Below are 25,344 nucleotides of genomic sequence, written 5' to 3'. Positions count from 1 at the left end.
GGTATGGTTCGGCGATGAGTCTACCATAGAAATTATGACTCAAAAGGCTCAATATGTCAAAAGGGCTGTTAATGAAAAATTCCATGAAGATTGTATAATCCAAACAATTAAACATCCTTCTAAAGTCATGTTTTGGTCAGTTATCAGCAGGAAAGACCTTGGTCGACTGTTCATGGTAGATGGAATATTAAAACAGGATCAATACAAAAAAGTTATCGAAACTTGTCTTTTACCTCAATTGAAGGAGTGGTTTCCAAATAATTATTTATAAAAAATGGAGCTCCATGCCACACAGCAAAATCCATTAAAAAATTATTAGCTTCTCAAAAAATTCCACTATTGGATTGGCCATGGAACTCCACGGATTTAAACCCTATTGAAAATGTATAGGAGTTATTAAAGAGAGAAATTCCTACCAAAAAGGTCACTAATAGGACCCAATTGATTGAAAAAGTTATTTGGCATTGGAACTATAATGCACATTTGAAAGAAATGGCTTTAAATTGTCTCTATAGTATGCCAAGTTGCCTTCGTGCAATGATTAAAAATAAGGGGGGATCAATTAAATAAGGGAGAATTTCACTTATTAAACTCTTATTCTATTATTAAACATATTCTTATCAAAATTTTGTGTATTTTAAGTTAAAAATTTATATGTTATATAAGTAAAAATATTTTCGTATTTTTTAAAGAAAAAAATCAAATTTTACCACTAGAATGAGAAAAATTACAAAAACAGCAATGTGGGCTAATAATTTGATCAGGGGTTGTATATAATTATATATTGTATACATATATATATATATATATATATATATATATATATATATATATATATATATATATATATATATATATATATATATATATATATGTATATATATATATGTATATGTTGTATATATATGTTATCTACATAATATATATTTATATATGCATATATATATGATTTTATTATTATTATTTGATATGCATGTATAAATTTATATATACTAGCTAACCGGAACTGTAAAAATAGAGATTTTGGTAAGTCTCTTTCACACCAAACTTTATAATCCTTTTTCCTAATAAATACAAACTAGCTTTATTTATATATACTAAATATACACTAGCTTTCCGAACCCATAAATTATGGGTCGCATCATCAGTGTTGTTTTGGGGACCTCCCCTTAGCATAATAATTTTGGAAATTTTGTTAATCTTGCCTATATATTTATAGCAAAAAAATGTATATATATAGCAAAAAAGACTTTTTTGCTATATATATACATTTTAAGAACAATCGTTCCATATACTGCCTGCAAACTCAACATATGCTAAAGATGTTTATAGACATTTGTATGTAATGCTATACAAATGGCGGAACTAAGAAGATGACCTAATTTTAGAAATCAGAAATTATTAAAAGAGGGGCAAATCTAAAGTTGAAGTTTTAAATTTTCCACTAAGATGAGACAATATATTTTGTGTTTTTTCAATATTGTCAATTCTTTTAAATACAATAACATAAATACAAAAATTTAAAACAAAACAGTTTAACCAAAAAAGACATATAATTGGATTTTTTGCATTGTATTGTTTGCATGTAACATATTTGTTTATTGTTATATTATGTTATATTAGATGCTATGCAATAAAGCTGTGCTTATTTAGAGAACCCGCTTGAAAAGTGTTGATTAATTGCAATCAGTATAAGAGTTTATAAATTGGTTTGTTTTTCAATTACATGCATAAATTTGATAGAACAGTGGTTAAATGCACTGTCATTTAACCACTGATCTAATAAATTCTGTCATGTGCAAGGACTCAAATCCGCCCCTTAACACAATGTATTTTCAAATTTTTCAATCTGGCTATAAATATTTATAGTAAAAATGTGTCTTTCATATAGTTTGAGGTGCCTTATTTAATGTTTTAGCTCACCTGTAATCTACTTTATATGTATGTTTGTGTTCTGTCAAAACCTCTGGCGCAGTGTTGACTCACCCATTAGTTGCTATCTGTATGTTTGTGTTTTGTCTGAACCTTTGGCACAGTGTTAACTCACCCATAAGTTGTTATATTTTGTTTTTGTTATAGTTTGTGTTCTGTCTGAACCTCTGGCACAGTGTTTACTCACTCGTAAGTTACTTTATGTATGTATGTGTTCTGTTGAAATGTTTAAATGTTCTGTTTAAATGTTTAAATCCGTTTTGATGCAGTGTAAGCTCATTAACTAACTAGACACTCCAACTATTAAACTTACGCTCACCCTTTTCTCTAGTATTATGTTATGTGTAATATTTTTCCTGATGCATTTTCAAAATATCATGCCCAATGTTGTAAGGTGCCATTTGCAGGAAGTAGCTCCTTTTAATTACTCCAGGTCAGGTCAGATCAGGTTCAGAATCATCACGATCACCCTGCTACTGATATTATGTAACCCAGTACAAACTGCCCCATGCCCTGATGTCTTGTAGATTGTGCTTTTTCAGGCAAAGGCTTGGAGAAACAAACACCAACTTAAAAATCCCCTTGCCTTGGGGCTCTTGATTGAGTAAAGGCTAGAGATTGTGACTAAATAAAAATACTCATCTTGAGCAGATATTAACTGCACCCACCTTAAATTCCCCTGCCTTGTGGCTCTTGGTTGAGTAAAGGCTAGAGATAGTGTCTCAATAAAAATACTCATCTTGGGTAGATGTTAACTGCGTCCAGCTACTGTCTTGTAGGAGACCTCCTAGGCAAAAACTTTAGGGGTAAGCAGAACAATCCTGTTGATTAGCCCCAAACCCCTTCTTCATCTATTAGGCTGGCATAGATGTAAACCTGTATTACATTGTTTCCTGCCTAGGATGATGAATGATGGATCTTCTTAACTTTTCTCATAGGTTTTTGCTTGTGCCTCCTTGATAGTGGCTATGCAACTCCTCCTGTTATCTCCTAATAAGGGTCCGGCTCTAAAACTCAGTTTAATGGTTCTGATGAGTTAACTAACAGGACTGAGAAAACTGCATAGCTCATTGCTTGGGAGTCTGAAGCAACCTTCCATCAGTTGAATCTTACCTCTTGCAAAATTCACCAGACTTGCTTGCTCTTAGTGAGACTAATCTAAATTCTGCTATTCCTTTTTCTGATCTCAATGTTGATGGGTACTATCCTTTAATTCACAAAGACTTCAATAGTCACATGTTTGGCTTAGGGGTATACATACGCATCAATTCACCTGTTTGGTGTACTTTGACCATACCTTTATGTGCTTCCGCTTAGCACCTCTTCACTCCATCACCTTTCTCTTTGTTCTATATCATTCTCCTTCTTCCCAAGACTGCACTCTTTTAGATATAATATCTGATTAAATTGACCATGCTCTCTCTCTTTAGATATAATTTCTGATTAAATTGACCACCCCTCTCCCAATATTGTTGTTATTGGTGACTTTAATGCTAATCACACTGAATGGCTTGGCTCTAACGCCACTGACCCTGCTGACAGTAAAGTCTATAACTTCTGCTTTATAACTTTTTTTCCTGACAACCCTAATCATTTACCTTCAATCCTTGATTCATGTCTGGTCTCTGATTCTAGCTTGTGTTCAGTTTCTCCTTTTTCTCCCTTAGGTGGTTCTGACCATGCAATAATCTCTTTAAATCTTTCATCTTGTACTTCATTTTCGGACTCACCTTATCATTCCACTACTTACTACTACACTAAAGCTGATTAGGACTCTTTTTGTGATTTTCTTCGTGATCGTCCTTGAGCTAATGTCTTTTCCCATTCAGCTGAAAAATGGGCTTCTTATGTAACCTCCTGGATTCAGGAAGTTAAATAATCGACTGTATATATATTCATATATACAGTCGATTGCTAAATTAGCATTAATTAGCAAATTAGCAAATTAGCTGTTGAGGTTGCTTCTCTTTATTGTGCTCGCCATTTTCTCTCTCCTGACTTCATTCTCTACCTCTACAAATCTCTTATTCGTCCCTATATGGAATATTGTTATCATATTTAGGCCAGTTCTTCTAATGATACTCTTTCTCTTCTAGACAAGGTTTAAAAACGCGGTTTAGGACCATAATTTTTTTCAGACCACAGCTTCTTAGGATTAATTACTTAAGCACATTATTAACATATATACTTCTTTCATGACATATGCGCAACAAATTTCTTCCGATGTTTTGATGCTTTAGTATTTTGATGAACTTTTAAAAATTCTCTTCCTTTCATTTGTTATAGTATATAATATCTTTATATTATGTATATAATACCTATAAAACTTCAATTTTGTATTTTTTAAACTCTACAAGCTAACAACTTTGGCCACAGAGACGTATATATATATGCATATATATATATATATATATATATATATATATATGTATATATATATATATATATATATATATATATATGTATGTATATATATATATGTATATATATATATATATATATATATATATATATATATATATATATATGTATATATATATGTATATATATATGTACATATATATATACATATATACATATATATATACACACGCATATATATATGTGTATATATATATGTATATAAATATATATATATGTGTATATATATATATATATATATATATATATAGATATATATATATATATAAAATATATATATATATACACATATAATCAGGGATTTGTGCTCGCCAGTAAGTGACTTTCAATTTCTTCTTGTGAAGAAATTCAATAGCCTTATCAGCCTTATGTTTGGGGTGGTTGTCTTGCATAAACATTGTGTTGCATACAGTCTGCCCAGTTTTCGAAGTAATTTTGTGAATTTTGAAGTTAAAATTCACATGTCACTTCAAGCCCTAAGCTCTTACAAAAGTGAGATGATATTCAAGATTGGCTGTAAGTTTTAAACAATCAAAAAAAGAAAATATTTTGTCAAGACAGGAATATAATAGTTGATTTCATCAGCAAATAGAGCCACTTCGGATGTAAGGTTGTCAGATCAGATCATTAGTTAGTAAGTCAGTAGTAGAACGAGAAAACCATATTGATTGTGAGAGTAAGTTATTAGTCTCAAGATGAATGTTAGAAATTTGTTTAATTAAGACTCAAAAACCTTGCTGATAAGAAAGAGAATTTTAAGTTTTTAAAAGTTGGAACCACAGATGCCATTTTACAAAAAAGCAGGAAAACAAGATTCAGTCAAGCACTTATTAAATAGCTTAGAAAGAATTAAAGAGAGTTCTAGGGAACACTTTGTAAAACTACGTACCATAGGCCATAGAAGAGTTAAATTAAAAAATGACTTTAGCAAAGGAAGTTGGAGTGATCTGAATGTCTAACAATAGATTAACTTGTTTAACTGTAATGGCAGAAAAAGTATGGACATTAAATTCAAGAGTCAAATTATAGTAAAAATATTTTGCAAATGCTTTTACCTTATCCTTGGGAGAGCAAATAAGGTCACACAAAAGATGGAATGTTTGACTTATCTTTGTTTATGACACTGTTGAAGATTTTCCGAAAATCTCAAAACATCTTAGATATAATACGAGATTTAGTAAACTTGGAATAACCGAGCTTAGTATCAAAGAGCACTTGATTTCTTGAAAAATAAACAGGCATTTGTTTTCAAGAAAGTTATTTTTTTGTAAACAATGAATAAAATAATCACAATTAGATTTAACAGCTGCACAAAAGGTGAAAATAATGAAGTTGAATGAGGCATAACTTAAAACCAATAAAAAGAAACTTCTATACCTGCCTTGATCCAGGACTTTCCAACAAAAGACATCAGATCAAGGACTATCACAAAGAAAATCAAAAAAAAAATCCTAGTCAGTTTTAAGGTAGTAGTAAGTAGTGGGATGATAGAGTGAGTCTAAAGAAGAAGCACAAGATAAAAGATTTACTTAGATCATTGGATGGTGGAGCTACTAACAGGAGAACAAGAGAGAAACTGAACACAAGCTTGGGCCAGAGACAAAACAAAAATCAAGGAGAGAAGGTAAGTGATTATGTTTAACTGGAAAATGAGTCATAAAGTTAACTATCCGAATAAAAGATTGAGAAATAGTTTAATTTAAGAGCTTAAAAACAAGAGCTTTAAAGTCACCAATAACAACAATATCGGCTGAGAACATAGGATAAATGAAAAGAACTTGGTCAACTTGATCAGAAATCTCATAGATTTTGCCTTAATGTATAAAAAAATGTGTATATATATATATATATATATATATATATATATATATATATACATATATATATATATATATATATATATATATATATATATATATATATGTATATATATATATATAAATATATATATATATATATATATATTTGTGTGTATATACAAACATACATCCATACATACGTACATACATACATACATACATACATACATACATACATACATACATACATACATACATACATACATACATACATACATACATACATACATACATACATACATACATACATACATACATACATACATACATACATACATACATACATACATACATACATACATACATACATACATACATACATACATACATACATACATACATACATACATACATACATACATGCATATATACATAAACCTTAAATTTATGAAGACACATATTACAAAAAACTTAAAAAAATTTTAAAAATAATTAAAAAGCCTAAAATACCAAACTGCTTGCTTCCATCATTTGCTCCAACTGTTAATACACTCCCATCTTTCTTAAGAAATACTCCTCTACGATAGTCAAGTTCAAATGAAGCACTTCCAATCTTTCCACTTAGTCCAGGTTTTCTCAATATAAATGTAGCTGCAGATTCTCTAGGATTTAACTGAACAGTATTATCTTCTTCTGTGCTTATAGCATACTTGCATACATAACCACCAGGTTGCGAACATTTAAAGTTGGCAGAATAAAATCGAAACTTGAAACCTGTGTAAGAAAAATTTTTAAAATAGAAAAAATATAAGATTAAATAAAATTTTATTATCATTATTATCATCATTATCACCATCATCATCATAATCTCTGTCTCTCTCCTATTCTGTATTACAACTGGAACAAATTTAGAAGTAATATATTGTCCATCCCAAAAAATTACTACTCTTGATGTAGAAAATTGGCCTTTGTATTAAAAGTAAAAGTTAATTGAGATTTCTCAAACAAAAAAGAAATATTTTTCAAGTTAATTTTGTGTTTCTTTTCTTTTTTTTACATTTTTAAGTTCATTGAATTTAATTTAAATTGTTATTATTACCAAAATAAATAAAAAACATTGTGTTTCCCTACGTATTATGCAAAACTGAAAAGTTCTTCTTATAGGGTCATATGAAAACTAATGAAGCTGAAGCAATATATAAAACAATTTGACACTGGAAGAACAAGAAAATGATACTAATATTGAGTTCATATAATTGTGCACAATGTTCAGTTGGTTGACTAAACAGATTTTTTTATCAATAATTTACTTATTTTTATGAGTATAATATATCAATGTAGCACATTCACAAAACATAATAATTATTATAATTATATATAATTATGCACATTCATATGTAATTTTAACATAATAGTAAGCATAATCTAACTAAATTTTTAAAAAATGTATTGTTTATAATTGTTTAATTGATTTCAATAATGTCAATATAGAGTTATCAAGTAAGAATCATTTTGAAATCCTATTCTATGTCAGTATTGATCAATTGAAAATAATCTATATTAGAAATCAAATATTTATTTGGTTTTTGACTTTACTTGGTTTGATTATTTAGCTAATAAAAATAGAAGCAATCTTTAGTAACCTTAGTAATTGATTTAACTTTTTTTGTGTTGTTAAGTTTTTATGTGACTTTTTCAAACTTAAGTTTTAAATTTTTATCTGACTTTTTCAACAGGGCCAATCTAAAGGATGGGGGGCGTAGGGGTGTCTAATGCCTCTAGGAAATTATTCAGTCAGCAAATTTGAACACTGCAGTCAGCAAAATTTGATCTGTAGTTGGCAATTAGTAAATGTTAGACAAAGAGGACCTAATTTTTTTTACAGATCTTAGTTAGTTCTTGTCAAAAAAATTTTTTTGGTTTTACTCAGCAAAAAACACACATACGTAAACCCCCATTTAAGATCTCTTCGGGATAGCCTTATTTTTCAAGTGTTTATTATCACTTGTATAACAATATGTTTGATATTGATTAGCGTTATTAATTGATTTCTAGACACATTTAAATTATGACTAAGAAATGAAAATTAATTTTCAAGTTGTTTCATTTACTGTTGTGATTTTAATGTGTTGATATATATATATATGTATATATATATATATATATGAATATATATATATATATATATATATATATATATATATATATAATATATATATATATATATATATATATATATATATATATAGTAAAAAACACTTATCTAACTTTTATCTTCGACTTGAAGTTTCACCATTGCTGGATCATCAGGAAGAGTATATATAGAATTTATATATATATATATATATATATAAATATATATATATATATATATATATATATATATATATATATATATATATATATATATATATATATATATATATATATATGTATATATATATATATATATATATATAAAGATATAGATATAAAATAGATATACATACTCTATATAATTTATAGACAATAGCAAAAGATATGTTTTTTATAAACTTTATCAAAAATATATATATAAATACTAAAAGTTAATACAGCCAAAAAAAGAGAAATTATTTTTGCTAAACTTAAAATTAAAAGTGACAATACGTAATAGTATATAGAAACATCATTTACCTAGCTTCTTGTTCGCTTCTCTTTCAGCTATAAAAAATGAATGAAATGAATGTGTACATGTTTATTTTTGTCACATGTTTTTTTTATGCAATTTAATTAATATCATTTACTTTTTTCATCAACCTTTTACCTCTAATATCAACTAAATAGTTTTTTCAAGCATGGGCATGTTATTTATGGTAAGTTATATATACAATCATGAATTAAAATATCTAAGTTTAAAAAAAATTACCTTTTTGTTCTTTTAACTGTTCTACTGAAATTCCTAAGGCACTAGCAGCAGCTCTCAAACCAGCTTCAGCACCTGCTTTTGCACCTGCATCTTCACCAGCACGCTTTCCAGCATTTTCACCAGCTTTTGATCCAGCTTCAGCTCCATTTGCAATACCAGCTTTTTGTCCTGCATCTAATGCAGCTTCCAATGGGTCAGCAACAACAGCTGAAGAATTACCACCACCTGCTCCACCTCCCCCACCCCCATCAGATCCTAACCCTCCACCACTATTACTTGAATTATTGTTCAGGTCTCCATTACCATCTAAAGGCTCTCCTTCTTTTTTCATATCTATTTATGATAAATTTAAATGCTTATTTAAATACACATACACAAACACACATACAGATTTTACTAACAAATCCTATATATTTACTAGCATATTATATTTAACTGTATATTCAGCAATAATTTTATATGAAGTAATGATAGTTAAATTAAGTCTATTTAATACTTAATTCAAAATTACCATTCACTTTAAATTACTATCCCTAAAACAATGAGGAATACAAAGTTAAGGATCCAATCAATATACCTAACAAACTATATATTTATGTGACTACTTATCCTAACAACCTTAGCACCTACATTCTTCTATCCTTATTCTATACACTCTATGCATCTTTCACTAAAGCATCTACAAATGTGAGTCCTAATATGCTTACCTAACCAATAATCTTTCTTAAAAACAACAATAATAACACTAATAGTCCAATAATAATTTTAGACACCCTTATCACACCCTTATTACCAATCCTTAGACACCCTCTCAAAAATTATCTCAACAAAGCAAAAAAATTTTTAATAGAAACAGTAAAAGTTCAACTCATTTCATATGTTGTTACCTTTCAAAGTAAAGAAATATTTCGACTCCAATGGGTAATGCTTTGTTTTGTCTGGAAATAGAGCTCCCACTTGTACATGATTTAAACCAAACAATGCTTTGTGTAGCACTTGCAAATAATACATTTCTCCTGCATTCATAGGTATTGGCATTGATCCTTGCCTCTCTAAGCTTAAAAATTTATAAATATTTTTAAACTTAGCTATTGATAACAGAGTAATTTAAAATTTAAATTTAAAAATAAATTTAAAAAATTAGTATTTTTCTCTCATAATTAAATGTTTACTAAAGTGATTTAAAATAAAAACATTACATTTGTAAAATAATTACTTTGATATATAAATTAAGAAAGAACTTATAATCATAATAAATATCATCAAAACTAACAGAGAAATAGATCAATAAATATTTTTTAAATCTTTCTTTTCAAAATTAAGATTTTTGTTATCCATAAAAAAAAGTAGATGGCAGTTACAATATTATTAGTTTAAAAGAATTCAATCAGCATGTTTACTGCATTCAGTGTTTTACTAACCAACTTTCTAACTGGTAAAATACAAATAAAGCTCATTATATAAACATATATATTTTTCAAAACTCTTTAAAAGATAAGACTTGACTTTTATAAAAAATAAGCTAATTTAGATGCCTATAAATGTCATTAAACAAATGTTTTTAAAGAATTATGACAAAATTCATGAAAATTATTAGTTTCAAAAAAAGTTTTAAAAAGAGTTTCTTGTAATAATTTTTTTTAATTTTTATTGAAATACGTAATAAGCATTTTAAGGCATTTTGAAAAACGGCTGCAGCATACTTGTGCATAAAAATTAATGTATAATTCATATTTATTCATATAATGGAATGGCAGTTCAAAATTGTTTTGCAATAAAAAAAAAGTGCTAATTATATTAATCAGACAATCTAGAGTTGTTTAGACCAGATTACAGAACAACAGGGGTTATTCAATAAGTTGGGTTTTCTTCCTTTGTAAATGTAAATTTATAAAATAAATAAAACTGTATCTAACTATGATCTAATTATTGTTTAAGAAATATTAAAATATGTTGTTAAAATATTTTGAAATTTGTTTTGTTAATCTCGCAGAACTGAACTTTAAAGTACTCTAAACTATGTTAGGAAAGCACTGTTCAAAAATGGTCTTATACAAAACCAATATAATATGTTGGAAACATATTATACTGGTTCCTGACAATAACAAAAGAATTTATTTGAAGTGCTTCGTAATTATATTTTACTGTGTTCAAGAAAAGCAGAATGTGAGATTTTTTAAAATACTTAGACTATAATTACATGCAGTGTGTAGAAAAATTCTTCAAAAGCAAAATATCGCATAATTTTTTGCATGATTACACCAAACACAAAAAACTTTGGTCTGCCTAAATTATCATAGATTAACTGGTAAAAATAAATATAATTTTTTCCCTTCATTTTCATTTCTTTATTATACTTAAATTTGTTTAAAACATTGTTTGATTTGTGTGGATTTGCAATTTCACATTATGAAAAAATATTTTCACATTTATTGCTTCAAAACATTTTTTCATGGTTTTTTTAATTATTATTTCTATTAAAGATGTAATAACAAAATAGTGGAAAAAAGAGAGCTAAATATGATTAGTTGGTAATTTAATATCTAATAATATTAACATATAACTTTTTTTTTTTTAAACATATATATGTTATATATATATGTTTAAAAAATAAATAGTTATATGTTAATATGATTTATTTGTCTTTATTTAGAGAAGGCAATCCTTAAATTTGCTTAGTTAACATCCTGGTTTAAAGATTTTAAATTTTAATCAATGTTAAACTGAAATTAGTTTTAAAAAAAAAAAATTTAAAAGCTGAAATCAGTTTTTTCTTCAACTTCAAATTTACTTACAAATTTTAATACTTTGAAAATACTGGTAAAAAAAACTGGTAAAAAAAAAAATAATAGTAACAAAAAACAAAAAACTAAGTTTAAAAAAAATGCGAAATAAAAATGAAGTTATCAATTTTAAATATTCATTTATTAAGATACTAAAGTTGATTCACTAAAAGGCATACAATTTTAACAACACATATATATTTAATTAAATATAACTTTAATTTTTTTTAGTGTTTAATTACACGGTAACAATTTATAATAAAACTTATTAAACTATGTTTTAAGTTTAAAATTAAACTGTTGTTTTAGAAACTTTAAGATTTTAATTATATTAATTTATGTGCTCAAAAATTATTTATTTTTTTGTAAACCCCCCCCCCCCCCTGAAACTTAACATTTAAAAACGTTAATTTTTAAAACAAACAAACAAACAAAAAATATTCATATCTTATTTCAGTTTAGACCAACAATTTTTTAAATAAGTTTTTCAATTTTTACATTTGCCTTAATTGTTAACACATTTTATTAATAGAATTAGCAAATAATCAATTACTTACTTTTGCAATCAGGTAAAAAAGATACAAAAAAAATTTTTCCTTTTGTTTTCTTCTCTATTCTTTTTATCAAAGAACCTGTATAAGAATTTTTAACTTAACTATTTTAAACTTTTTAGAATAACATAATATAACTAACTATACTAAGCCGTCTCTTGAACTAAATTCAGTGTAGTTTAATCCAACCTAGCTGGGCCTAATTTATAGTTCGCCTCTGCACTTGTTTAAGCTATTTAATTTCCTTTCTGAAGAAATGCTGTAGAGTTGAGAATCATGGATGCACTCCATTTCTAAAAAATTTTCTTGAACATACCTAAAATAAGACTTCCAATTTTTTCCTTAATTTATTTATTTATTCCATTTGATCTTAGCTTTTGTATAAGTTCCAAGAGTTCTATCAACACAGACATTCTCTAATAGAATACAACTGTTATTTGTGTCCACCATACAAAATGGATCATTTAGACCCAATGATTAATCATCAAAATTTAACACTATACATTTACCAACACTGAAAATCATACACCACAGTTTGGACATGGACAAAATTAATTTTTCGAATTGAAAAGACAAAACACAATTTTAATTTAACAAATCCATGTTGTTGCAATGATAAAAGTTGAAAATTCATGCTGTTGCAATAATAAGAAATTTTGCAAGAGCAGATGACTTAACTAAAGTGGTCAGCAAGCCTAGTATCTTTTACTTCTTTCATTAACTTTTTATTTCTGGCTCTACACTCAACACAGAGTTTAGAAGACTCAAGCCTCTCATTTTCAGTTTGGTCAGCTCACACATCTATTGAAACCAGTCTCTTCTTTTTTATTTTTAGTGCTGTATGGTGGCTTTTATTGCTATTAAATACTACTAAAATATGAAGCATAACATAACATATGTGGCTTGACTAAGCAACATTTAAATATTCTAAACATTTTAATAGTCATGTGGTCACATTTTTTCCCATATTTATATGTGGATGTGTCCCTACATGTGTTCCATTATTTATATGAGAATGTGTTCCAATATTTATATACAGAACTTAATATGTTTTTAAATAAATGTTTCAAACACAAGCCAAAAAATTAATATAAAATACCAAATTTTGTAAATTTTTCTTCTTTTTTTTTTTTAGTTTTTATTATTTAAATTAGGTTATTGTACTATTTTTTTTAATATATCTGTTAATATATATATTTTATATATCTGTTAAAAATATTTCCTAAACATTAAATTTAGCAAATAATTTAAATCTATAATGATAAGGTGATAAAAAGTTCCTGTTTAATTTTTTGTATAACAAACTAAATTTATAGTTATAAGAATAGTTATGTCATCTTTAAATCACCTTTTTTTTAAAAAACCTTTGATTACTTAAATATAAGTTATTTTATAATTAACAGAAGGATAGACCATAATTAAACAAACAAAAATATTTTTGACTTACCGATCAAACTCTCCATACTTTACAATTACTGGACCTTTAACTTCTGCATAAATTCTAAGGTTTGCCTTATCTGTATTTGTGCTTATCATAAGCTGTCCATTATTATTACTAGCTAAAGTATAAAACAATGTAAAATACTTTAACATTTTTTTTACAAAAAATTGTAAAAAAAATGTTACAAAAAGTTCACATACATATGTTGAAAATATATTCGCCATCAAGAGGAGCTTTAAAATAGCCAAAAATTCTTTCACCAAAATTTGTATATCCTTTGTAACCGGTAGATGGGATGTCAATGTTGGGAATTGCATTTTGTTCGTCAGGATTATCAGGATAATTTGGAGCAGATACTACATCTTTCACTTTGTAACCATCAATGTTTTTAAAAATTTGCTCAGTGAGTCCACTGACATAAAGATCGTCATTACCTATTTATAAAAGAACCACTAAATTTTATCCTTATGAGAAGATAAGTCTCTGTTTTTACATAAATAATTACATAACTAATTTTAGATAACTTGATTTTTTCTGATTTAGATAACTTGATTTTTACATAAAAGAAGTTTATGTTGAAACTTGAATTTAAAATTATTGATTTTGACTATTTCATTAACATTCTCACATTTTTTAATTAATATTGTTGTTAAATAAAACTTGTGCGCTTGATATTTAACTTATGTTGTTTAAAATATTTGTTTTTAACAACAATGAATAAATAAATTTACTACTTTCACTAGTTTTTAAAATAAGTAAACCTGCAACTCTGTTGCAAACAACCTGTAACTCTAGTGCACGCTCTAGTTTGTTTATAAATTTATCTTGTTTATCAAGTTGTTGGTTATTTAGCTGCACTGTATAGTTTAATTTATATTTTAGAATTTGTTTATTAAATTTATCAGATTTTGAATTTGTATATGAAATTAAATCAGATCAGTTTTTTAACTACTGATATTGTGTTAACTTATTTATATTTTTGTTATGATTATTCCTATTAATGGACACTTTAATAGAAATATAAGTAAAATATCAAGTGTTCCTCACATTTTAAGAAAATTATTGAAAAGTTGAATTAGTGTGAACAAAGTTTTAGTTGTCTCTAAGTATTTTTATTTTCGTAAAATTTGAAGTTTTAATCTTGGCAAACCAAGCTATTGTGCTATTATAATTATTATAAGCTTTGTGCTAACAACCTCATCTACTTTGATGTGCTAACATCTACTTTGTGCATAGTAATAATAATTATTTAATATAAAATAATCAATAAATTTTCATACTAAAACCATTCATTTAAATATATCAATATTTTGCGCTTCTCTATAAACAAAATTATGACTTAAAATAAGTGAAAGTTTAAAAATATTTAACCATATCTAAACATATTTCTCCTCATTGGTTTTCACATGTTTATAAATTATAATTATAGCAACATGTCTTGATATTTCTATAACTGCCAATATATATATATTCAGTGAGCCTTCAATTTTTTTAGTGAGTTTTTTAACTCGATTTTGAATTACCCTTTACAACTTTTTGGAATGATATATCAAATTCATTGAAAAGCCAGCTTTTTTTTCAAATGATATCGTAGTATTGGTATTAAAATGATTTTAAAAATAAAACACGGAATAATTGTCTTATCAACACAAGTTATTTTATCTTATCAACACAAGTTATTTTATCTTTTTTATATTATTATTCCAAAACATATTTCTAGATTTTAGACCTAAAAACCAACTTTTAAACCCTTAAACCTAATCTACTAAAAAATAATATAAAAGAGTGCACATAAGGCGACAGGGGGTTTACTTCTTATTTTGGGGATGTTATGAAAATCTCTAACTCTAAAACTCTAACATAAAATAACAGAACTCTGGTTATGTTAAGTATACTTAATGTTTAACGGTAGAATAGTAATTATGAAGTTAATCTTAAAATATACTTAGTAACTAATTATCTTTTTTAGTTAGTAACTAATTACCTTGTTACTTAGTAACTAATTACCTAAATAATAAACTTTTTTTATAAAAACAGCATAGTACGATGCTAAGTAGTATAAAAAATTAAATTTGATCAAAGTAATAAATATGATATGATAAAAACTACTCTTTTGGTATGCAATGTTGCATTTTGAGCAATTTTTTTAGCAATGTTAAGCATTTCAAAGGTTTTATTTTGCCATTTTATATTATCAATTAGTGAATATATAAAATTCAAATAACAAGATTTGTTTATTTTTTGATAAAGTAAACCAATAAATCTGCAATAATAATTATCAACGGTAATAAAAATAATAATAATAATAATAATAACAGTAATAACAATAATAGAAACAATAATAACAAGAGTAATAGAAATAGAAATAACAATTAAAATAATCAGGTATAACATTTACTTTTTGCATCATTAGAACCATCTGATTTCTGACTGCTTCGCTTATCTGTACTATTTTGTAAGGTTTCTTTTTCTCCTACAGTCTTTATATACTCTTGGTTCAAACCTGCACAAAAAAAAAAAAAAAACTAAAAATAATTGTGTAGATAAAAAGTTTATTTAATGTTAGTACAATCTACTATTGAGATCTTGCACCAAATTTAACTTCAAGTTTTTATTTGTTAATACTTTTCATACTTTTAAGAGATTCTTTAACATATATATATATATATATATCTATATATATATATATATATATATATATATATATATATATATATATATATATATATATATATATATATATATATATATATATATATATATATATATATATATATATATATATATATATATATATATATTATATATGATTAATGAAAAAAAATTGTCAAGCAGCTTAGAATGTAATATTCTGAATTCTTTAGTGGAGACCTTTTTTCAAGCTAAGTAACAAACCTTAATAGTTGTTATCCTTTAAAAAATTTTAAATCTAAAAAAGTCAATAACTCTGCTCATTTTTAAATAAAAAGTAAACTCTTTTTTTCAAACCAAAAGCAGATGAAAATGAGACAAGTAAAAGAAAATTAAAGAGTAAATTTATAAGCGCTTCATTTGATTTAAAACTACTTAAAGTAGTTTAAAAAGAAATTTACTTTTTAATCTAAAAAATTTAGGATTCAAGTAACAAATTCATTCTGGCACTATTAGAATGTCTCATGATAAGAAGCAGTTTTTGAAAAAAAAAATGATGGAAATTTAAACCAAAAAGGTATGTACATAATTTCTAAATATAGATAACACTAAAAAGTTCTTAGCTTTTTTTTGAGCACTGAAGTGTTTTACCTGCAGTATTTTATAACTGGTAATTAGTAAAAGGGCTGATGTAACATCCGGATAAACTTTTTTGCTAAATATCTTTTTTAAGGAGTGGTGAATGTTTATCAATTTTTATTTTTTTGTGTATAATTTTGCAAATAATTTATTCCTTTATGATTTAGAACAATGAATTCACAATAACAATATTACTCTATTCAAAAATAGTAGCCAAATAGATTTTTATTTCAACACCACATTTTTTACCAGGTAACCAATACTTATTTTTCAGAATTTTTTGTCAGAAAATATATTTAAGGGTAATTAATTAGCACATTTAATGGTAACCTTGAGCTGGATTTTTTGATTATTTTATTTTTTATTTACTTAAAACATTAAAACATTTAACTGCTATTTTGATTGGTTTATTTTTATATTTATTAACGTCCAATCAGATTGTATAGCCTGGGAAAATCAGGGTTAACGTTCACTCTCCAGTAGCAGGGTTAACAATTCACAGCGAACTGGGGGGGGGGGGGGGGGGCTATAGTTATTAGGGGCCCCAAGCTAATTAATTAAAATGATTAAAAAATTGTCTCTGTAAAAAATAAAATCTTACAATTTTTACTATTATTATGTAGCTAAAAACTGCAAACTCTGTTACAGATTATTTTTTTACCAAATTACTTTGACTAATACTTTAAAGAAGTGCGTTTTTCTTAAAGGCGCTAAGTCACATTTTTATTGTTTTGAGAAAAACAAAAAAAACTAATGGTCCGGAGAAGTTAGATTTTTACGTTTATCAATAAAAAAACTAAAATGTTGAAAAAACTCAATTTTTGAAAAAATGGACTTTTAATTTTGAAAAAATGCGCGTTTTAGAAAAACGCGCTTTAATATAAAATTGCCCACTATTATAGTGAGCAATTTTTTTTTATTTATATCTAAAATATTAAAACAATAATTCATAAACAATAAGATAATATACAACTTTATTAAATCGTATATGAGTATGATGTCGTAACGTTAGAACGCAAAGTACGGTCGTTAAGCTATTTTAATAGTTAATAGGTTTTGTTTACTAAAATAAAGTTTTATCACTTATAAGTGATAAAATATAAGTCAAAAATAGCATAATAATATATTTCACATTACACTACATTACCCGATAGCGTGGCAATTGTTAGAAGATCTTTTTGCACATTGAAAAGAATTGAACCACATTTAAGGACAACAATGGCGCAAGACCATTTGTTTGCATTAGGCCTATTAGTAATAAAGCAGTAGACGTAGATCAATTCAAACTGTTTATTAAATAATTGGTATATAAGAATGTTAAACTTCAAACTTATAAGTTTGTTTTCAAAGAATTAAATGTAAGCAAATTGCTTATTGTTTTTCATTTCTTTGGTGTGGTTTTTAAATTTATTGTAGGAAAAGTTTTTTACGGTTAGTGGTTTTTTACGGTAAGTGGTAAACGGTTAACGCTAACCGTTAACTGGTAAAATTTTAGCCATAAAATAGAAGCCGTGGCGCAGTTGTTAGAGTTCTGGTTCAGAACCTAAAGGTGCGAGGTATGCCTGATAAGCGAAATCAATAAGGAAGGCAACGTGAACTTCCTGGTTAAACACTGAGTGGTTTCCTATTTAAAATGTTGGGTTCGAAAACTATTTGGAGATTGAGATAACTTGATGATATATTGCTCTTCTCATTACCCGGTTGGTTATTAATAAAGCTAATATAACAGCCATAACGTGGAGATTTCATTCGGATTAAATTTAGAGATTTAATTGCTACTGCACCAGTGCCATGCATGCATTGCTCTTCTCGTAACTTAAACTTTGTTATCAATGATGTGATTGATGTCAATATAACAGCCATAACGCTCTGCGGAACACTAAACCAGTTTTTCAACTTTATATAATCCATTTTGAAACGGTACTCAGACCTGGCTTTCTCATCACAGCTAATAACGGCATTAAAGTTGAAAACATTATTTCAAAGAAGGTGGTTTTCTCGATTAGATGCACTCCGTGCAGTAAAAATTAGGTATTTTGACATTCTTTAAGTGCTTACAAAAAATTACCCGGAAAGTCAACGCAAGACAGAGAGCGACAACGTATTCGGTCTTCGGAATGCTGTTGGAAAGTTTGAATTCATTATAGATCAAAGATTACTACTAATAAAGCCACTCTCGAGCTTGAGAACAAACAAATAAATTTTTCTCGTGCAATTATTTTACTCTCAATGGCCCATGCAGAACTTCAGCTTACTATTAATTCATGCATAATTTTAACTTCAATGAATGTTTTTTATCCTATTATTGACACTGTTATACATCAAATGCAGTCACGTTTCCATGGCCGCAAACAGGTTATTTATTTTTCATATTGTTGCATCCCCAACACCTAAAAAATTTTTAAAACACTAAAACGGAATTTGCAACAACTAAATTTGTTAAATTATGCTCTAATTATGTAAATGATAATCTCGTACAAGATGTTCGATCAAACCAGGAAGAATTTTATGAAAACTTGTGCAAAATTGAGACTATTTGAGATGTTTTACAACATCTAATTAAAGTGAAACTAGCAACTTCAATGCCAGAATTAGCAACTGCACGTGTTTTCTTTATAACACAGTGACTGTTGCATCTTGCGAGCAATCATTATCAAAACTTAAGATCATTACAACTTACAATTTGGTCTACGATTTCTCAAGGTCGACTTTTTGAATTAACTTTACTAGCAATAAGGAAGCTTTTAGACAAAAAAAATAGTCATTGGAGATTTTACAAATAAAAAACCACGTGCCAATTTATTTACTGAATGAAATGTTCCTTCAGAAATGATATTCTTCTTTTATTGTGGTTAAAAATAAACATTTTCAGTGTGAGTTAAGGCTTTGTTATGATGTTATATTTTAAACAAAAATTAAAAAAAAATTGGCGTAGTTTATAGAGTTTCATATGAGAGTTTGTTTGTTGACAAAAGCTTACAAACTTAAGAGTTACTGTTTAATGAACAAAACTTAGGTATAAAAAAGTAAGGCCTTACAAAGTATTTTGCCCAAGCGCCCCCGAGCTTTTTGTTACACCACCGATTGAATTAGTAAGTTGAGTACTTGATTTAAAACACCTTTAATCAACAAGTTTCAACAAAGTTATTCGTCAACAAGTTTCAACAAAGTTATACTTTTTTAATAAATAAACTTGATGAAAAAAAAGTTTAAAAAATTTTAAAAAACATTACTTTTGAGTAATTTTAGGCATAAGTTTCTCTAACTTTAAGAAAATAGTATATTAAGTTCAGGCTATATAATATTATTATATTATATAAAAACTTATTTTTAATATTAACATACTATAAATAAGTTTTTCAATAATCCTGAAATATTTAATCTATCAATCAATCGTATGTTTAATGCAACAGACTGACTATTGTTTACTGCAGGTTTATACTTTATTATGAGGATTTATTATTTAGCTTGATTTTTTGGAAATTTCATTTGTTTATTTTTTTGTTTAGGTCATGTTCCGTATTTTAAACATGGGTACCACAGTATCATCTTATAAATTGATGCTGGACCTTTAGAGGCTGTATATTGTAATAGCAGCTGCTGTTCAAAATGTTCATCTACCATTCTAGTGTGGTTTAACATTAACACTTGTTCTGCTACACTATATAAATGTTCGCAGACTGCACTTGCTTGGAAAGCAGTGTTTCGTTTAAAAAAAAAAATTCTGCTATAGTAGAGAACCGGGTATGTCATAAAGTGATGAAATGGTGCTATTAATATATGTTGAAATAATTTCATCAGCCGCTGACAAGTGTCATTTGAAAATCTAAATTGAAAGAATTTATCTTCATTTTTATGCATAGCTGTTTCATACTCATTATATGTTCTTGCATTTTCACTCTTTTAGCTAGCTACTACTGCTGTTGAATCTTGTTTTCCAGGAATATCAGCTTATTAATTTTTTCCAGATCATTAGTTTTTTTATTAATTTGCAATTAAAATTGTTTTTGCTTTTGATCCAATCTATCTTAAATTTTGGACCGGCATTTGCTGCTGCAATTATTTTTGTATTCATGATGTACAGATAGAATCTGCAGTCCAATCTTACCATTGAGTTATTGCGAAGAAGGAAATGCACTTTCTCTATTAAAGTCATTTTAGTTAGCACCAGTTATGCCATGTAGACCTTTGTTTTACACTGTAGGATATCTAACGTTTGAGAGAGAAGCTTTGCAGATACACTTCATAAATAAAGACATACTCCGCAATAAATACTACTTCAGCTTGTCGAAACAGTGGCTTGTCTCAAATGCCATTCATCACATCGATTCCTTTATTAATTACACTGGTCAACAATGAATTTGCACCAGCTTTAATTTTAGGCTTACTAGATGTAGTTTTTCACGCTGATTCCAAATCTATGTTTAGTTTTTCTCCACCACGTCTGAATCTTGAAACAATGTATGTTTGTTTTTTGCACTAATATATAGTTTCAGTGTGAAATATACTAATGTTTCTTTATTTTCAGGGTAATTATTTCAATAAAATTAACTTATATAATGCCTAGAAATTGTAAAAATTCACCAGATGCTTTTTGCTGCATTTGTGGGCAATTTACATTGTCAGGGCAGCAAAAGAAAATCACTCCAGAAATCTCGAAAATTTAAAAGCTGTATTTCGGTTGTCCTATGGGAGATCAAGATAAAACTTGAGCACCACATGTGACTTGTTATAGTTTTTGCAGCTTATTACGAGATTGGATCAACAAACGAAGGTCTTCTGTTCGATTTGCTATACCGATGATGTGCAGGGAACGAAAATTACAATAATTGCTATTTTTGCGCTGTTAATACTGCTGGATTTTTGTCGAAACAATAAGCACCAAATTGTGTACCCAAATTTGGATTCGGCTATGAGGCCTGTTCCTCATGACAGCACCCTACTTATTCCAGTACCACCAGCTGATGGATTAGACTCTGTTGAAGACGAATGTGTTGTTGATGTTAAACGTCAAGATGCGGCTGATATTGACTTTGATCCACACATTGACGGCGAAGAGCCCAAAGTTTTCACACAAGGTGAACTAAATGATTTGGTTAGAGACTTATCCCTTCCCAAGGAAAAAGCTGAGCTTTTGGCGTCAAGACTGAAAGAAAAGAATTTGTTAGCAGTTGGTGTCAAAGTATCCCACTTTCGAAAGCGCAACAACAATTTATCTAGGTTTTTCACCATTGATGGCCCCTTGTGCTACTGCACTGTGGAAACCGTTTGTATGGGTTTGTAAGAACTTCTTAGGGAATCACAAATTGTATAAATGTGAAAATTTTATTCAAAAGCTACTCGATTCGTTCCAAAAAGTGGGCTGTCGCATTTCATTGCAAAATGCATTTTCTGCATTCGCATTTGGCATATTTTCCTGAAAATTTGGGCGCTGTGAATGATGAACAAGGTGAACGATTCCACCAAGATATTCAAGTGATGAAAGCATGTTAGCTGACTACTGTTGGATGCTTTATCGAGATGACCCAGAAAAAGTCTACAAAAGGAAGTCATATTCACAGAGATTTTAAGTTATTTATATGCTTTAGTTAACAATCTTTAAACTATTAAATGTGTATAAATGTTTACGAATAAACCTAGTCACAGAGACTTTGACTTATTTGTATAGAAACATAAGTGGTGCTTGAAATATAGAATGTTTATCAATGTTTATGTATAGGGATAAAGTACAGAATGTCTCAAAATTAAAATTCCAAATTATCTCAAGAACTAGACGTACTGGAAGTAAACTGAAAACAGATTTGAAATCAGCGCAAAAAACTGGTTTAGAAAAAGCTATTTAGATTCATAGTGCATTCAAAACGTATTTTTTTGTTGACCAGTGTTGTTAGTCTGTTAGTTCCACAGACATGTAAATTAAGTTTTCCTCGTATAATTAGAAACAGCAAACTCAATTTTTTTTTATAAACGTTTTTGAATAATTTTGCAAACAGACAGTTAGCTTGCTTATTGCGTTGTGTACTTAAGTTAGGTATCTTATGTGTTCAATACACAGCCTTGCGTCTTGATGCATGGCTAGAATCTAAAGTCAAGCAGAACTGGTGTCAGTTTCTTGAAATTATGTGTGTAATACGATTCATTCGAACGAATGAAGTTTAAGTACCTTTTTTTACTTTTTTTCTGAAAGTCACTCGTTGCAAAGTAAAAAAGTAATTCTGAAAAGTAAAAAAAAAGTACAAGTAAAACTTGTAAACTGTACAAGTTTTACTTGTACAGTATACAAGTTTTACTTGTTTTACAAAAGTACAAGTAAGAGTTGTAAACTTAACTCGTCACATGAAAAGTACTTCAAAATGTAATGAAGTATTATAAAAAAAGTAAGCGAACTTCGCTATACCCCAACCCTGATAAAGTTTCAACTTATTGTATGAATAATTGATTTTAAATATTCGCACAATATGTGGAATAAGTATTATCAAATAAGAACAATATTTTGGTCAGGAAAAAAGATACAGGAATCGCATATATAATTTTTTGCATTCGTTAAAAATATGTTTAAGTACCATGATAAGATTGAAGAAGGTTATTTAAAAAATAAACATCTATTTTTAAACTAATGTCTGAATTAATTATTCGATACCGATATTCATCGCGTGAAAGCTTAATTAAAAACGTAACACTTATAAGCATATCTAGGCTCACAATAATAGGCATAAAATAGCTTACGATAAATATTGCTGAGTAATACTTTGTTTATTAAGCATATTTTTGAGAACAAAATATTTAGTACTAGGTATTAAAGATGTTTTTAGCTTGAGGAGTATTAAAGGTGTTTATTAGATTTTGCTCATTACTTTTTCATTAAAACATTGTTTCAAGTAGATTTTTTTTGATCTTATATTGTTTCAACTAAAAGGTTGCATACTTTTTTGACAAAAATGGAAAAAGTTGATCATAAGCATATTGTCTCTTTCCACATCATACTTTATATGCATTTAGTGAAAGCAATCATTAAATGCAACGCATAAAATTTAGGACATTAATTAACTTTTGATCAATAATCTTGACTACATATTGGGATAATCAAAACCCTTAGTTGATTTATGTACACTTAATTGCGTAATTTATGCACATTAAACTGCGTAATACATGCACATATAACTGCGTAAGTTAGTGTGATTTATTGAATTATAATATATAAAGATTAAAAACTAATAATATTGATATCTTTTTGTTATAATATGAAAAGCATATATTGTTTTGATAAAATCGTTTGCTTGAGCTATTCAAATTTAAATGTCTACCATAAGTTACAAGTATAAAAATGTCTTCCATAAGTATATAAGTATTATAAACTATTAAGATTGTCAAACTTGTAATTCTATTATCTATAGATATAGAATTACAAGTTTGACAAACTTAGGTAATACACCCTAATACCCATAATATGTGGTTAACATGTATAGTTATCTGAATCTTTCGAACAGCCTTAAAAATGATAATAATTAAATTCTCGTAATTAACAGTCGTATTTTTTTTAATTAACGTAAATAAATCGTATTTTTTTCTACATCCAGACAGTTAATATTTTTCTAAAAAAAACTACTTTAAACTGGTTTAAAAAGAAAATCATTTCTGAAAAAAAAAAAAAATTAAAAAAAGAAACTTTTTATTCAATATAGTTACGTATAGTTTTATATAGTTGCAAAAGGAATGCATCAAAAAAAACTCACCAGCTGTTTCATTAATAGTAGCGTTTTTATGCCCATTGCAATGTGATAATATACTAAGAGCTAAAGCAACGCAAAGTTCAATAAATATCATTGCGGTTCTACCATATTTTATTTTAATAAAAAAGCTTTGCTTTATCGTTTACTAATTTTCTAGCGCAGAGTGAATAGGGAAATGCTGCTAATGCGCGAAATATTCTTGAGCAGATTGCAGCTCTCACAGTTGTTTACGACAGCCTGCCCTAAAGTAATTTGCTTTCGACTTATTTATTAAAATAGAAAAATCGTTAACAATCTAGGTCAAAAAATGTTTTTAAAGCGTATGTTTTTTAGAATGCTTTGGAGTTTAAAGTTCGTCACACTTTAATAAACATTTCAAAACTCAGAAACTGAACGAACAAAAAGTTTCCCGTCATTTGAAAACAACTAAACCAAAAATAAACAAGTTTTTATTTTATTTTTTCTTAATGAAGATTTCTTTACAGCTTTAAATTAGCTCCAAAAATATAAAGAAAAGAAAAAAAAAGAAA

General features: G+C 27.4%; 1 protein-coding gene across 4 annotated transcripts in view; it reads right to left on the bottom strand.

Annotated features, from left to right (window-relative positions):
- LOC100213554 (uncharacterized) overlaps window positions 1–25,010 on the bottom strand; it is a 50,118-nt gene extending 25,108 nt beyond the window's left edge. For 2 of the 4 annotated variants that reach the window (XM_065790705.1, XM_065790707.1), the window contains exons 1-8: window positions 24,818–25,009; window positions 16,213–16,317; window positions 14,015–14,248; window positions 13,821–13,932; window positions 9,927–10,096; window positions 9,040–9,372; window positions 8,808–8,834; window positions 6,663–6,926 (exon numbers count right to left, since the gene is read on the bottom strand). In XM_065790705.1, the coding sequence (XP_065646777.1) occupies window positions 6,663–6,926; window positions 8,808–8,834; window positions 9,040–9,372; window positions 9,927–10,096; window positions 13,821–13,932; window positions 14,015–14,248; window positions 16,213–16,317; window positions 24,818–24,908 (1,336 nt within the window). In that variant the 5' untranslated portion in view covers window positions 24,909–25,009. Of the gene's footprint in view, window positions 1–6,662; window positions 6,927–8,807; window positions 8,835–9,039; window positions 9,373–9,926; window positions 10,097–13,820; window positions 13,933–14,014; window positions 14,249–16,212; window positions 16,318–24,817 lie in introns of all 4 variants that reach the window. The other 2 variants (XM_065790706.1, XM_065790708.1) reach the window with 1 other exon arrangement.
- Between the last annotated feature and the right edge of the window lie 334 nt (window positions 25,011–25,344).

Source organism: Hydra vulgaris, chromosome 02, assembly GCF_038396675.1.
Source record: "Hydra vulgaris chromosome 02, alternate assembly HydraT2T_AEP".
NCBI lineage: Eukaryota > Metazoa > Cnidaria > Hydrozoa > Anthoathecata > Hydridae > Hydra > Hydra vulgaris.
This window is presented reverse-complemented; position numbering and strand designations above follow the sequence as displayed.